Here is a 16,661-nt window from a genome sequence, read left to right as displayed (position 1 = left end):
GGGGCTTTGGTGGCTGGGACGCAATTGGCGTCTCAGCGCTGGGTCACGTTATGAGGGGCTCGGTCCTGAAGTCGTTTCAGGCTCTGCGGGATGAGTACGACATGCCCCAATCCCAATTCTTTCGATACCTGCAGCTTCGACACGCCCTGACCCCTACCATAGCGAACCTGACTTCTTTGCCAGAATTCAGTCCTCTTGAGGCTAAATTGTTCATGGGGGAATTGGAAACAAAAAAAAATTCTAGTATATACCAGACGCTGGTCACCCATTGTTCCCCATCTCTTGACAAATTGCGGTTGGTATGGGAAGGAGAGTTGGGGAGTTTGGAGGAGGAGGATTGGAGGGAGGCCCTGGAGGCCCCTAGGGGAGCAGCGATTGCGGTGTGCTTGCGCTTCATTCAATTCAAGTACCTCCATAGGGCATACTACACGAGGGAACGACTGTGGAGGGCGGGACTGATTGCCTCCCCGGAATGTCTGAGGTGTGGCAGTGCAGTGGGCTCCTTTATTCATACGGTGTGGGAGTGTGTGAGACTGCAGAGATTTTGGACCGGAGTGTGGGAGTGCCTGGAGGAGGTGCTGGGCTGGGAGCTCCCCCGCTCGCCGAAGTTGGGCCTTCTCCATGTCATGGAACAGGTGGGGGGGAATTTGTACAAGCGGCATTTGCTCCTCTTGGGCCTCATAGTGGCCAAGAGGGATATAGCCAGGGCCTGGAAGGCTCCTAGAGCCCCACTGCTGGAGGTGTGGAAACGAGGTTTAGACTTTAACATGGGACTAGAACGTCCGATATTTGAGGCAAGGGGGTGTCCTGCAAAACATTTTAAGATCTGGAAGAAATGGGCTGACTACAGAGGCCTTCTACTGGACCCCCCGGAGCCTCGGGTCACCGACGCAGATCGCGTCCTTACTGACTTTGGGTGACTTGGCTCACATGCAGCGTTTACGATTGCTAGGTTCCTCTAGATGGATAATGCAGACACCGTGCGGGGTGGAGGGAGGGTTCCGGGTGGGTTAGTGGTGGGTGGGACCTGGGGGATTATTAGCTGACTGTATTTGAATGTGATGTTTTCTCTGTGCCCACTGCCTCTCTGCTTCTTAGGGAGCGGTGGATTAATTCTATTATGCTGTCAACTGCCAAAACCTAATAAAATTTTGTTCTGAAAAAATTGTTTGAGCCAGTCCTTCCATCTGTAGCGCGGGGCAGGTGCATGTTATGTGCGTAAACTGCTTTCTTCTGACACGTTCTGCTGGTGGAGATCTTAAGGCAACCATATGCTATTCTGTGCATGCATTGGCCTTAAGAAAGCACTAATGACCCAACGATGGCTAGTTTTATATGACAGTCTTGCAGAATCAATTAATTTTGATGGCAGGCTGTTTAATGTTAACCTCGCATTCCCTTGTATGTGCTGCTTTGATACTTTATTCAAGAAATGATGGGTTTGGTACTTAGTGAGAATAAGTCACAATCACTTTTATAACGTTTAATGCACATAACACGTTAGCACCCTGCTAAACACAGAGCTGGTCTGTGTCTCCCTACTCAGTGGGTGCAGTTGGAAAAGTGAATGTAAGGTTAAGACACTCGCACAACAGATAATCTGTAAAGGTTATGTCCCCCCCCCCCCCATTTTAAAGGTACAGGAAACATACATGATATAATCTTTTTATCATAGCTTTAAAGAGTCAGAATTAAACACAGAAACATCTGTTCACCAAAATGGCAAGGGTAGCGGTTGCAACATCACTTACCGTTTGACCCCTGATAACACCACGGGGTGGACCTCTTGTCCCACCTGTAGACCCTTGACACCCTTCATTTCCCTTCTCCAGGTTAAAGCACGGCGTGGGAAATACAGAAAGTAAACGTGTGTCATAGAGAGCCCTGTTTGCCCTTTGTTTCTGTAGCTCCTGCAACCAGAGGTCTTAAGAGCTGTGTCAGAAGTACCAAAGAGCACTTAAGTCCACGAGTAAATAGTACAGTCATTGGGTGTGCATAAATGCACACCTTTGGCTACAGCCACTTACTCTTTTACACTTGCACCTATCAAGCAGAACCGTATGTTTTAATGTGGGGTGCAAATACTGTAATATAGTAACCTCACTTTAGAAAGGAGATCTGAATTATGTATCAATCCTTCCGCACTAGAGGTCGACGGTGTATTCTGTTGACAGGCCATGCTCGCGCATAGTGCAGAAGAACAGGAAGGCTGGCAGTGCACTAGGGATGAGGGCGGAGTGGTTACGTGGACAGCGCCGGGCAGTGTCGTCTATGGATGTCTGGCCTCGGAGGGGAGGGTGGGACAGTGCTTTCTCCTTCCTCGAGATTATGTTTCCGCATCTTGATCTGTGAACAGTGCAGAGGCTGCCGTACTCTCTGGGGGCTTGTAGCTGAGGTGAAAGGTTTTATTCAGCCTCTTAGCTTTCCCTCCCCCTGCGACTCCCTGGAGACGCCAACAACGTGTCATGGACTTTAAGATTTAGTGGGTGGGCCGTGGCAGCGCTTCATTACCGGAAATTCTAAGCCCGCCCCAAACTTGTTAAAATACATGGCATTACCTCTTTAGTTTAAGTGAGCCTGAGTCATGACAACAAGAATAAGCTGCTGGGAAAGCATTCACTTTCACTTCCGCTTGAACAACAAAGAAGCTCGCGAGTGGTGCGTGCGCGCGCGCCACTGCGAGCCATGGCCTATTGGTGTCTGTTACGCGCACCAAGCGTGTAATAGACACCAATAGGCCATGGGAAGAGTAATGCTCCCGCCTCAGGCCAATTGCGTGCAGTCTTTTTAGAAAAAGACGCACTCAAAGGCCAATGGGGGAGCTGAAAAGGAAACGCACAAGTGTGTGAGATTCCTAGGTCAGCTCAGATTCCCTGTTTTTCCCCTTACAAAATGTCTTGCGCTGCGCAGTGAGCCTCCATGGCTTTCCTGGGAAACATTCTAATAGCTTACATATGCAATGCAGATACCTGGATTGCATCACACACCTTCAGCAATCATTACTTTGTGGATGTGCTAGCTAGCCAACAAGCCAAAGTTTGCCAGGCAGTACTCTGTACACTTTTTCAATCTACTGCAACTCCCACCGGCTACCCACCACTTTAAGGGGAATGCTTTACAATCTATACACAGCATGTATATCTACAGCCACACATGGAAAATGTTACTTACCCAGTAAACATTTGTACATGCCATGTAGTGCTCGTTTTTGCTATGTATCTTCACCCACTGTACGGGTAATCCATCCAACAATGGAGATGATGACATTGCGCAGTACCAGCAAGAGGAGTAACACTACCTCGTGACGCGAAAGACTTCTTTGAAGAAAAACAACATGCACACATCCAGGCCCAACACTAGATGGCAGGAATATGCACAGGACGTTTCTTCCTCACACTACTGAAGAGCAGGGAGTTAGCAGTGGCAATGCTAAATAGTGCAGTGGAAATCATAGTAACCTACTTGAAGCTCAAATCACTCCTCTATACAGAGGAGATTAATGACTTCGGTATATTTACAAAGTGAGGAATCTGCAGTTACAAATATCCATCAGAACCTAAGTGCCAGACTGGATCCAGACAATTCAAAGTAGTGGTTCTGTACACAAGTAGGCCACGCCGTGCAACTCAGTGTCAACGCCATTCCACTCTGAAAGTGATGAATGGACCCTCATATAAGCTCCGGACCCTCATATAAGCTCCACCCATGTGCGCTGACGTCAGTTCCTTTCTTTCCCTGCCATCAGAAACATATCTGGAGCACTTGTAAAAGGTTATCAGTTGTATGGGCTATATTATGCGCAAACCTATCAATATCCCCATGTAATTGGAATTTATAAAATATACAGTGCTCTAAAGGGAAAGAGTGACCACTTACACCCTTACAATATGTTAAGGACAGACCCTTAACCTGAACCAAATGAGACCCCTGAGCAACACAACAATCAAAATCGTAAATACAAAAAAGTTCCTATTCCTTCGTTGAGTTTTCTTTGTTCCTTTAATCCTCCTTCTCCACAGGAGTTATTAATCGTTCATGGAATACAGTGTACGTCCCAGTCAATCCTGTAGTCAGTTCTGTAGCTAACATGGGTTTCGTCAGTGGTTGTTAAACCAAATTGACTTCATCAGGGCTACAGAAAAAATAAACTAAGCATTTGTATAACATAAGTTATAGCAGAAATACAATACATGTTCAAAATCCTCTTAAATATATGTAACTTAATCTAATAGGCTCCATATTAGTACAACCTTAAGGCAGGCCTATGGTGAGTTAACTCATTGAACCGTATTCTTGTCTTAAAAATCCACCATCACCTACTTCAGATAGGGAGCCTCCGGTTGGTGGCTGCTGAAAAGCAGGCCACATGGTTGTGGGAGCAAAGCTATTGGTGTTAGGCTCAGGGCAAAGAGGGATCCAGTTTAGCGCACAAAGTGGACCCACAGCGGCACAGGGGCAGCCGGGAGCAGGGTGCTGTTTTGGCGTCGGGTGCCCTGTTGATTTCAATGGGGATTCTCCTGTTGACAGTAAAAAACGTTTTTCCCTTGGTGAACCAATTCTCAAGTAGAACAACCCAAGATTAGGTATCTCCGCCAACCCAATTGTAGGCTCCCTAGGTTCCTTTACTGACTAATACACTTTAACAACAGCAGTATAGTTCATTATTTATTATCATAAAAAACATATATTCGTACAAATACAATTAAATGTTTAAAAAACTCTTGAAGAGCCACAACTTAAAACAAGTTTTTCACACAACAAATTCATAAAATACAGTCTCTAATACACATAAGTTCAAACTAACAATTATATAAAACAATGTGATCAAACACTGGACACTAATAAACCTTAAAAAGGAGAGACATACAAAAAGACATAAATTTTGTCAATAGGTGTTGCACGTTTCTGGGGTTTCACATAAACACAGTCCTGAGAATGTATGATTATTGATCTACAGGTCAGGTTTTTACTCCCTTAATCGTGCTGTAGGGCGTCGACGCGTTTCGATGGTTTTAGTGATATATTACCATCTTTATCAAGACTATAGTATTCAGTCTCTCCTACTGTTTGGCACTGGTTGGTTGCCCGTCGTTTGGACCTCCTGCGGATAAACATATTACCGTCAGTGTCTTATACATAGTCCATTGTACATTTTTGCAATACTTATTACAATTGGTATCGGCAGTACAAGTGTCCCAATCTGTCTCTTATCTATCCACACCTCCCAATCTGCCTCATAACAATTCATAGTTGTCAAATCAACATGTCCTAACTGATAAGGTTCGAAAATTCGTATATAACATATACAGCTAGATTGCATCATCTTTATAATTACTTTGAATGGGAAATATCTACCCCTTTTAGTTACCTTATCGGGTTCAATTTCACCTTTCACTCCTATTTATACTCTGCCTCTCTGCCTGCTTGCTCTGTCTGTCTTTGTCACTATTCTCATACTCTTTAGCAGGTCCTAACCCTCATCCCTGCATCATCTCCCTCCTTTATGCATTTTCTTATTTACCTTTCACATACTATAGGTTTTCATGATCTTTCTGTTCAGGTGATCGAATTTTCATCCTGGTCTATATACACTGTGAAAGATAGATGTACTTTTATTAACTTTGCTAGTTCGGGGACACGATCATAGATTTATTATGTATAGTGCCAGTTGGTAATTTACCATCAAATCTTCATCCCTTGTCCTGATTCGTTAAATATTAGAAGGCTGTCCTCTGGAAGTTTCTTTTAAAACCAATGTATTTCCTATACATGGATAAGAGAAAGAAAAAACGGGGGGATTTTTACCCTCAATTCGAGTTTTTTTAACTACACTATTCGAGTGGTGGAGAGCAATCTATTTGTAATTACCTTCAGTTTTACGCTTAGGGCCGTGATTGGTTTCTTACTCAGTCTTCTAGTCGGATTGTTACCGTGATGTTGTCAATATTGCTGTTTTCTTTTAATAGGTTTCTGCAATCAAGAATATATATGAGTCCTATTTATTCCTCATGCCGTCATTGGGCTCACTGAGTGGTATTAATTTAACACATCTTACCCCTATTGTGGAGATATCGTAACCTCTGTTTTCTTTAGGGGCCGGTACCTCTTGTGGTTTCTTTCTGCGTTTTCCTATCGAGATAAGGCAAATGGAAACCTGAGATTAATTCTCTATGTTAAAAAATAGTGGCCGGTATCCCCTAGCTAGCGTAGTTCTCTTGTGGCCAGGGGTGACTTCTTACCGGTATGGAGCCAAAACCAGGTTTCCCGTGCCCCTTGTATTCCTCGGGTTGTCAGCAAAACGGCATCCGGTCGTCTTTCGATCCAGAAACAAAGAGACCATTCCGCGTTTACCCGACCTATTTAAATTTATCACACGGGTTTGCTATTGGTTGTCGCAGTCTTGTGTCAGCTGAGCTGTATTTTGTCCTTCCCTCCCTTGTGGCTTACTGCGCATGTCTCTGATTGTGTTTCACGCGGATTTCAAGCCGCGCTCTGAAACACGGCCATTTATATTGTTCAAGCCTCCGTTTAGAGAATTGTCAAGACTCCCATAGACATTTTGTTCATGTTGTTAAAATGCACGGTGTTGTTGCACCGCAAGCATTACTATTAGTTGCGGCTATTTCTCTTTTTCTGGCCCCCATGGGCATTCTATTATATAACTTTTCACTACGTACTGAAGACATTGTTATATTTTCATTTTCTAATGGGTGTTATTAATGAAATTGGGAATACTTTTTAATCGTTTACATTTGTGGCTAACACATTTCTTTGATGTATATTTATATACATTTTGTAATTTTATGATTGGTGGGGATCCTGTAATTCACGTATCATCAATTGACTAAAAGCTGATCATGTGTCAATAGACGGTTCGTGATGCACTGAACACCCAACCAGTTTTTAGTCTTTATTGAGAAAAAATATTTTAAAATAAATAAAATTTCAGAGTATGTTAGTTGGACTAGTAGGATACAGTGTTTGTCATTGGTTCGCTACAATTTTCATCCAGTCCTCTCTCGAGTTCAAACCCTTATTTATTGTGTCTAAATAAATCATGAACCACTGTTCTCGTGATTTTCGTATCGCTTCTAAGTTGCCTCCTCTTCTGCTCATGCTGACTTTCTCTAGAATAAACCAAGTAAAGTCATGGCATCCATGTTTGTTATTTCTGTAGTGGTCTGTAAGAGGGGCATTTTCTTTTAGGTTTTTAATTGCTGATCTATGTTCCAGCAATCTAATGCGGAGTTCCCTCCCTGTCTCGCCCACATAGCCTTGGCCACATGGGCAGATCAAGAGGTACACTACACTCTTACTCCTGCAATTGTTTAGGCTTTGGGGATTCAGTATTTTGCCATTGAAATGTAGTGTTTTACTTTCAATACAGCTTGGGCAAATTGAACATGATCCGCATTTATAATTCCCAAGTGCTTTCCTATTTCCTGTCAAGGTACTTTGGGATGAGCCTGATGTATTTCTGTATGTATGTACCAGTGCATTTCTAATTGTCTTGTTCCTCCTGAAGGAGAATAGGGGTTTAGGCAGTGGTACTGTCAATTCGCTGTTTAGGATTTTCCAATTTCGGTTGACAATGTTTTTTAGTTTATTGCTCAAACCTGAATATTGGCTCACAAACACTATCCTATTCTCTATTTTATTTGTTTTCTGTCTATTTAAATCTAAAAGTGCATCTCTATTGTAAAATCTGGCTCTTTTTGGGGAATTGTTTTATTAATAACACCTGTTCAAATGTGCATTTTAGGGGTGCTACAGGGTGTCCTTTGGACACCCCTGGCACCCTTAAAATCGCTATCTTATTTGCGAGTAGTAAATTGCTACTCGCAAATAAGGGACACTCCCCATTCATTCCTATGGGCCTTTTGGCCCATAGGAATGAATGGGGAGTTATTCCTTTTTTTGCGAGTAGCAATTTTCTACTCGCAAATAAAGAACATGTAGGAATCGCTATTTATTTAGCAATTCCTACATGAATACCGTTTTGCGTGTCCTCAATAGCGAGTCGCTATGATTCGCTATTAGGGCCACGCAAAACGGCCCGTACATGAATCAGGCTGTATGTCCCTCCCTGAGCTGAACATCTTCCAACATGGTAGATATGACCTCAATAGTATCGTTTTGGGGAATATTTGTATATAAGGCCTCAATATCTAGCATAACCAGATATTGAGCATCCTTATTAAAGCTCATCCCTTCAAAAATGGAGATAGTATGGGCTGTGTCTTTTAGATAGGATTTTTGGGCCTGTACTAGTGGACGAAGGAAATAATCAGCGTACTTGCTGAGCGGTTCTAATAATGACCCCAGACTACTGCCGATCGGCCTCATTGGCGGATCCTCCGTGTTCTTATGAATTTTAGGTAATCCATATATAGCTGGAATTATAGGATTCCTATTAAAAAGGAATTCGTATTCATCATCACAAATCCAATCATTTTCTCGGCCACTATTTAAAAAGATAGAAACATCTTTCTTCAGCTTATCAATCATTTTGTTGGAGACAGGGGTATAGTGATCTCTCACACCTAAAAGGGACCTCATTTTATTCTCATAATCAAGACTGTTAAAAATAACGACCCCCCCCCCCCTTGTCGGCGGGTTTGATCGTTATCTGGTCACAGTTCTGTAGGTCTTTTAATGCTGTTCTTTGGCTGTAGGACAAATTATTGGTTGTACCTGTATGGGAGGCTACACTATTCCTCACTTCTATCTCTACTATCCTTTCGAATAGTTCTACATTCCTTTCAACCTTGTTAAGGCTGGGAGTAAAAATTGATTTTGGTTTGAAACCAGTAGTGTTTGGAGTGGGTTCATAATTTTTGTCTGCAAAGAATCTGTTAAGTCTCACCTTCCTAAAGAAACTTTTCAAGTCCTTCTCTAATTCGAATTTGTTAGGTGGAGCACTAAGGGCAAAACTAAAGCCATGTTTTAAAACCTCAACTTCCTCAACGGTGAGTATCCTATCCGAGAGATTGACAATGGGGAGGTCACTTATCTCCAATACCTCGCATTCCTAGTTTTGAGGTAATTGGGAGTGCCTGGGTTTGGAGGTTGATGGTTCCTCGTTGGTTCTTCCCGGGAGTAATTCCAGTAGCCCCTGTGCCCCTACTGTAGGGGCGTCCTCCTAAAAAAGGTTGTTGTTCCTTTTGATAGTTCGGATTTGGTCTACCTGTATGTTCATTATTCTGTTCTTCTTCCTCGCTAGACCCGGAAGTTTCTGAGAAAGTGATTCTCCTACTTCCTCCCCCGGAGTAGATTTGTCTGGTCTGTTGGGGCTTATCCCATCTCTGATCCCTCCTGGTGGTATAATAGTCTTTCTGAAGGAAGGGATATACTAGTTCAGCGCTGAAGTTCTCAATATCTTTTTTAAGTTTAGTGGATTTTCTCTTGCTTAAATATTCATGATAACCTTCAATGTCCTGTGCTAACTCTTCTAATTTCTTTTTAGCGTCATCCACTGCCGTATTTTGTTTTAGTGCTGCCTCTAATTCATCAATTTGTTCCCGTTCCAGAATTATAACCTCTTGTGCTGTCTCTATAATCAAGATTAACCAGTCTCTACTACATCTGTTTGCTATGTGCGACCATACCTCCAGAAACTTGGTGTTTTCTGTAAATAGTCCTGGTTCGTTCCTAATACGGAGCCCCAGTGAAATAACCCCTTCTCTAAGATAGCCCATGAGGAATTCAGCATGGAGTTCAGTTGTTATCAGTTTTTTTCTAAGGTTTAGAATTTTCATTAATTCATCATATCCATATTCTCCTGTTGAAACAAACACTGCAGGCTCGAGGACAAAGATATTCTGGATATGACCACCGGTTGGAGAGGTAAGGTGGGATGCCAATACACCGTCAGTTGGGCTACCCAAGACCGTGGGACGTCAGGTGCAGGGGTGTCTTTAGGCATTGGATTTTTCTTAACTGCTCCGGTTGCAGTCCTAGATACTCCAGAAAGGGGCTACATGCATCGGTTGGAGACTTGAGGCAGGTCAGGGTCCTCCTCGTGGTGTTGGGTCACTCGAACTCGGGCCAGGTGCAGAGTAGTGCAGACTAGTGGATTTGACCAGCGCCAGATTCTGTGGGTGAGCAAACCTGGTGCTCTTAGGAGACAAAGTCTGGTTTGGGATGGCAGGGCAGATCCTCCGGTTTTTTAATGGCTGCTGGCTGCAGGACACACAGGGATATCGCTGGAGCAGGTCAAAGTCGGGACTGGTCGGTAGGGCTGGGGCCAAGCAGTTGGTGTCCTCCTCGTCTTCTTTCAGCCCAGCTTCTTCAGTCCTTCTTCTTTTCTCTTCTTGCCTGAGGAGGCAAGGTTCAGGGTTGCCCCCTAAATTCTAAATTTAGGAGCGTTACAGGTAGGTACAGGTTGTGACCAATGAGTCCCTTCCTTGGGGTGGGTACACCCCTTATTATGCCACCCTCCAATGGGAGGGGGGCATAAGCCTCACTATGGTTTGCTGGTTCCCCCATCTGCAAGAAGGCGGGGAGTGAGAGTTGTGCTTCACCTCGCCTCCCCATCTGAGGGGTAGGCACACCTCTCCTCCTAACTTGGTTTACCTGCTGATTTGCCCACCCAAAGTGGGGGTCAGAACCGGTAGGGACAGTTGCTGGGAGCAGCAAATGACTGGGGTAGCTCAAAAAGGTGGCAATCCTTTGAAGCTTCCCTTTTCTTTTTCAATTTTTTTATTAATATTTAGGACAATTCAATGAACACATGATCGCTTATACATGTGTATGTAATATATAGTATAGTAGGATTACATTGTGGTCTACACCAGGTCTGCGCAGAAAGGTAAATTCACTGCACATTTCCTCCCTTTACATGTGTAATCTTAACACCTACAAAAACTATTATAGGGAGAGCCACATGTAGGTGTAGCCGGTGCAATATAGTTTTATAATATTCAGAGCCGTGTAAAGCTCAATTAGTTATCCCATTAAGAGTTGCAGTCTATCTAGTGGAAGAGAGCTATAGGATGTCTATACCCTAAAATAATACAAGAAATCAAAAAAGTGTGAATCCAAATGCAAACTATAAACTGTGAACTATGCTGTATGGTGTATTATCGGCGTTTCTATGACTGGTGGAGAGTGGAATGGTGACAGAAGAGGCTGACCCAGTTTTTCCTACTGCTGGGGGGGGTAGGAGAGAGACTCCACGTGGTGTACAGAGGTGGGTGGGGAAATCCTAGCCTTTTGGGGAGCACCCAGTCAGCTGTTAATTTGGTTGGATCTAGTCACTCTCCAATTCTGAACTGGTTACTGTTTCCTCCTAATGAGTTTGGTACCTCTCAGTGTGTTCCCAAATTTCCATCACTTCTTTCCAGAGGTCCGCCAGGTGGTGTCTGCTAATGCCCCATGCATCCTCTCTGGCTAGTGCCCTCCCCTCTGCTCCCGCCGAATGTGTCATGTCTCGTTTCCAGTTTTCTATTGTGGGGCTGCTTGCCATCTTCCAGGCCAAAGGTATTCTTCTTTTGGCCAAGGCGAGGACCAAGTCTGCAAATTTTGTGCCTACTTTTCGTGCGGTCAGCCTTGGGAAGAGGCCCAAAAGACAGACATCAGGTGAGCGAGTACGTTTACGGCCAACTGCCGCCTGTGTTAATGCCAAAACATCCTGCCAGAATTTGCTGACAGCCACACACTCCCACGTCATATGTATAAAATCTGGCAGCATCGCGCTTCGTCCCCGTAAACGACCTGCAACCTGTGAGGTGTCATATATGCTAAATGTGTATAGTTGAATTGGATATATTTCAGCCTAGTATTACGGGAGACTCTCTTAGGATACACCTGGATTTTATTCCATTCTGCGTCTTAAAGTTCCTTATTTAGTATAGTGTCCCATTTACATCGCAACCACTGGAGGGGAGTGCCGAGCATCTCTGATATTGAGATATAGAACCATTGTATCTGGTGTTTTGCCCTTCCCAGTGTAAGTACGTATTGGGACACCCTGTGTGTCTCGGGATCCTCAAGCCCTCCGTTCCATAGTCTCTTGAATGTGCGCGTTAGGGCTTTGTAGTGCAGAAATTGCACTGCATGCAGTCCTGTATCTTCTACTAATTTTTCTAGTGGTATTAGTGCGGCCTGCCGGTAACAGTCACCTACTGTTTCTAAACAGTATGAGGTCCATTGTGACAGTGGCTCAACAGTAAATGTTTTCTTAGGATTGCCGTATGGCAAACCGATTAGGGGCAGGGCTGGGGCATATAACGGTGTCCCCGGTTGTTTCATTACTCATCGTCTCCAGCACCAGAAAGCAATGGTCTGCAACAAAGACTGGTGCTCAATCACCACCGTGGGGTCAAGCATTTTGGCCAGTAATGGGGGAGTGTGATCCCCGGTTTCGTAAGATTTATTCCGAACATATCCATGCCCTCCAGTCCCTGTGCAAGCCACTGTAGCTGGGAGGCTAGGTAGTAATATTCAAAATTCGGTACTCCCAAGCCCCCCTCTGCCATGGGGCACTGTAATGTGCTGAGTGAGACTGAGCTGCCCCGAGAGCAGGGTGCATTTTATTTAAAAAGTAAGACATGTACTTTTCAGTTTTATATGTCCTAGTAGTAAAAAAAACTAGTAAATTCATTTTTCACTGATGCAAGGTCGATCTCTCCCGCAGGATAACATCAGAGTTGCCTTATTACATTTTATAGGTGTCATTTCCAAATGGGAGGAAATGATTGGTTCATGTTTGGTGTCTCTGGAATCTTAATTTAAGATCCCAATGTATGGTGAAGTCAGATTTTAATTTACAGTTCTGATAAGGCCACTTTTGCAAAGTTGCCATTTTCTTGCCTTAGCCATTTGGTGCCTACAGCCTGCCTTTGATCATATGACTAGGTGTAGTTGGCAGTTGGGCTTTGTGTATTCCTTCTAAACAGCCACACACAGTAGGAGCGTAGATGTGGCTGGATGAGCCATCACTGGCACGACGAGCGAGAGCATCTGGGCCCAGCCCAACTTGCACCTCAATAGGCTGTGTCCACACAAAGGGCTGCATACCCCCCTGTAGTTAGTCAGGAGCCATAGTAGGGAAGGCAGGGCATCTGTGCACTTCAAGGACATGCCTCTGGAAGCTTCTCCGCACTTCAAAGGCACAACTGTGTATAGAAGAAGGACCTCAGACACCAGCACTTCAGTACACTTCTGAACCAGTGGATACCTTGCCACAAAGAAGGTCTGCTGTGCTGCTTCAATGACTGGTGCTCTGAAGGAACTGCTGCCCTGAAGTGCTGCCCTCTTGCCTGTGAACACGACCTGTAACTTCATCTTGGGCATAGGATCCCTGGCTGCTCAAAGAGCTAGTCTACTGGCCACCTTGATCTGAGCCCCTTAACAGCTCCTGAACAGGTCTTAAGCGAGTTCCTGACCCCCAAGTAGTGTTTATCAGGTCCTGGACCCTTGGTTTAGTTATTGAAATTCAGCATTTGGGCTCTTAAGGCTTGCGAACAGGCCCGTTTGCACCGGAACCGTGCAGCTTGCACCACAAAATATCAGTGTGAGCTGCTGTTAGCCCATCTCTTCACACAGTAGCATCGACAGCCTGTGGGGCACCACTAATGTGAAGCTTCAGCCCACCCATCCACAACGCCCGGCCTGCTCTTCACACCAGTGATGCTCTCCTTGCTTCTCGCAACCCTCTCCAACACGAACAAGACTCTTGGCATAAAACTTGAGTAGTTAAAACTTCAGCTGGACTGATCTGGGACTGCATTTTGTAGTATGCCCCATTACAGTTGGCCTGAACTTTCAACTTTGACCCAGTCCAGCGTGACCAGATAGCCATGGTTGGCGCTTACTGCTTTTAGACTATTACAGATTATTCTTTAAAAAATCATAACTCTAGTTCTACTGATTGGATCTTTGTTATTGTGTTTTGTTATGTATTACCTATTCCTCTATTTGTCTAACCTGGTGTGGGATCTTTTTGAGTGGCCTCTAAGTTAAGCTGTTCTGTGCCAAGCAATCTGGGGGTTGAGCACAAGTTAATTTTGAGTTTGCTTGTGCCTTACCCTGATTTAGGATTGTGGTTGCTGCTCGACCAGGGCTCACACCCCACTCAATCAGTGACCCAATTTCTAACAAAAATCATCCGAGCTACTAATATTAGTGTTCTAATAGCGACCACATCCAACAAGATTAAGTTAGTGGCAACCCCAGGCAAGTGGCAACCCCAGGCAAGATTATCAGAAGTGATCTCTTCAGAGCATCAGGCAGGATTGCCAGCAGCTTTATCCATTTGGAATGCCTCTATATGGGTCATATATAACAGCCACAGCTACCATGTTCCTGGCACCAAAGTAATAATAGATGTAATAAGCCTCCTTAATGCAGCATGATTTATCACTCAAAAGTCGTTGTTGTGCTTTTCTGGCATTTGGTAATAAGGGTATACATTGAATTCTGCTGTCAGATAACCGTAGCACTGTTTAACACGTTTTCACATCTTTTTTCATTAAACTTTTTTTGTTTTTCAGGATCTTCTATAAAATGTGGGTCGCCATGTGTGGTTTGGGTGTATGGCGATTCAGTCGTTACTCAGGCAGCTGAACGCTACAAACAGCAGTTATGGCAGAAACTCACATCATCTGGAAAGATGTCTGTGTTTTGGATCGGCTTTGAGAACATGCGGCTGCAGCAACTGGTAGAGAAGGTTTCTGAGACCCGACGGTCTGGACTCGTTCCTCTCCCAGATGTCTTCATTTTGCATTTAGGTGGTAATGATGTACTCCCCATGAGTTGGCAGGAAGTAAGAGACACTGTGATCGTGCAGTACACATGGCTGAGTCTTTTATTTCCTAGCTCTTTAATCGTGTGGTCAGAGATACTCACCAGACAATTTTGGGGTGATGGAATTGAACACAAGTCGACGAACATAGTCGCTCAGAGGATAAACAATGAGTTGCTCAACCTCCCCATGAAAAAACGTTTCAAATGCACTCTTCGCCATAAAAAGTTGACAAATGGGATTGCACACTACTCACACCCTGACTCAAATCTTCTTACTCTTTTGGGGATAGACATTTTTATTCAGGATGTGATTAGTTTAGTGGATTCCATGCTTGTGGAAAGTTAGTGTGTGGTAGTGTTAAAGAAATTAAGCAGCACAACTCTCAGTAAAGTTATTTTCTTAGCCAATTTCCAGTATTTGTTTCTACAGGTGAGTTGCTTTACAAGTGTACAAGGATCAATGTGACACTTTTTACCCCCAATTGTACAAGACTATCCTATCAGGTCCCTTTCTCTGTTTATAATCCCAGTTTACAGGCATCTGTTGTGCAATAAAAACACGTTTTTCAGTTATTTGTGTTTTGCTCTGTGTACAAGTGTCACATTATTGACTGGGTTAAGACAAAGTATACATTAATGTTGCAACTTTAATAAAGAGAATGTTGTCCAAATCTAAGGTGGAATCTGCAAACAGCAAATGATGAATGAATGTGTTGACGGCACCTTATTGTACTGGTATAAGGGGATACTATTTCATGCATATAGACATGTTTCACATGGAAGCATTGGTACCCTCACTATTCGCTAATCATTAAGAGGGATTTTAGCTTTAAAAAGTTTGCCTTTCGTTTTTCTTCAATTATATAAAGAAAAAGCCCTCGATGAAGAATCAGTTGATTTAGATCCAACTTTGGGAATTTGCAGGTAGTTGCCGTTTGGCGACATTCAACAGATCCTGTTGAAGAAATATTAGGGTTTTATCCCCCATTTGGTGAGCTTAAAGAATGTAGGGTGGTGTGGCCATGTAGATATTTTAAAAAGCTGTCAAAGTAGTGAGTGGTCGAATCATGGAGGGACTCAACAGCTGATAATGAGAATAATCCTAGAACTCCGTCATTGGAATTCTCTCCAATATAAATGGTAGATTATCTCCACACTTGTACATTTTTTTGGAAATCTATTATTGACATAATATATATTCAATTGAAATCAATTTAACTAGGGAAGAATGCATATTGTGTTTTTTTTGTCCAGTGCCATATCTTTAATGAGACATTTTCGTTTATATGTGCAGTAGTGCAAATGATCTTTAAAAAAGAAAAATTATCAATTTCATAAAAAATACGTAATGAAAACTCATGAAGAGGTTTTGAATAAACCTTTCTATTGCAGTTGAAACAATTCATTTGGACGATATTATACCCCAGAAGAGTAGCATAAATACAGCAACTAAAATATTTCAGAAAAGTTGACTTATCAAAGGCAATAAATATGAAATTGCAAACAAATAATAGCAGCAAACTTTAGAGCAATAAAGTGCTGCGTGCCCTTACAGCATGAGTTAAAAATGTGCTTAAATATAAACAGATTTCTGCATCAGATAATTGCAGAACCAGTTAAAATGAGGCTCTACACTGCCTAATGTTATAATACTGCTTTTTAAACAGAGGGATTAAAAACTTCCTGGTATAAAATTGATAAAATTTACAAAACAACAAAAAGTGTATCATAGTTTTGCCATCACACAGGCACGGCATAGCAGCAAGGTTTGGCTGATAGCCAATAATAAAATACAATAAATACTTGACAGTATCAGCTTTAAACCTAAATAACAAGGAGTGCACCCGTCACCCATGCAGTACAACTGACTGTGCCTCAATGGTGATAAAACTTGACCCCTTGGGCACTCGGCA

The 16,661-nt window shown here is 43.3% G+C and overlaps 1 protein-coding gene across 3 annotated transcripts in view; it reads left to right on the top strand.

Moving 5' to 3' along the window:
- The window catches only part of LOC144817741 (uncharacterized), a 344,338-nt gene extending 329,017 nt beyond the window's left edge, over positions 1–15,321 (top strand). For all 3 annotated transcript variants that reach the window (XM_078674520.1, XM_078674518.1, XM_078674519.1), the window contains exon 6: positions 14,496–15,321. In XM_078674520.1, the coding sequence (XP_078530646.1) occupies positions 14,496–15,094 (599 nt within the window). In that variant the 3' untranslated portion in view covers positions 15,095–15,321. The remainder of the gene's footprint in view (positions 1–14,495) is intronic.
- The last annotated feature ends 1,340 nt before the right edge of the window (positions 15,322–16,661 follow it).

Source organism: Lissotriton helveticus, chromosome 2_1 (assembly GCF_964261635.1).
Source record: "Lissotriton helveticus chromosome 2_1, aLisHel1.1, whole genome shotgun sequence".
Taxonomy (NCBI): Eukaryota; Metazoa; Chordata; class Amphibia; order Caudata; family Salamandridae; genus Lissotriton; species Lissotriton helveticus.
The sequence above is the reverse complement of the archived record's forward strand: the minus strand, read 5'-3'. Positions and strand labels throughout refer to the sequence as shown.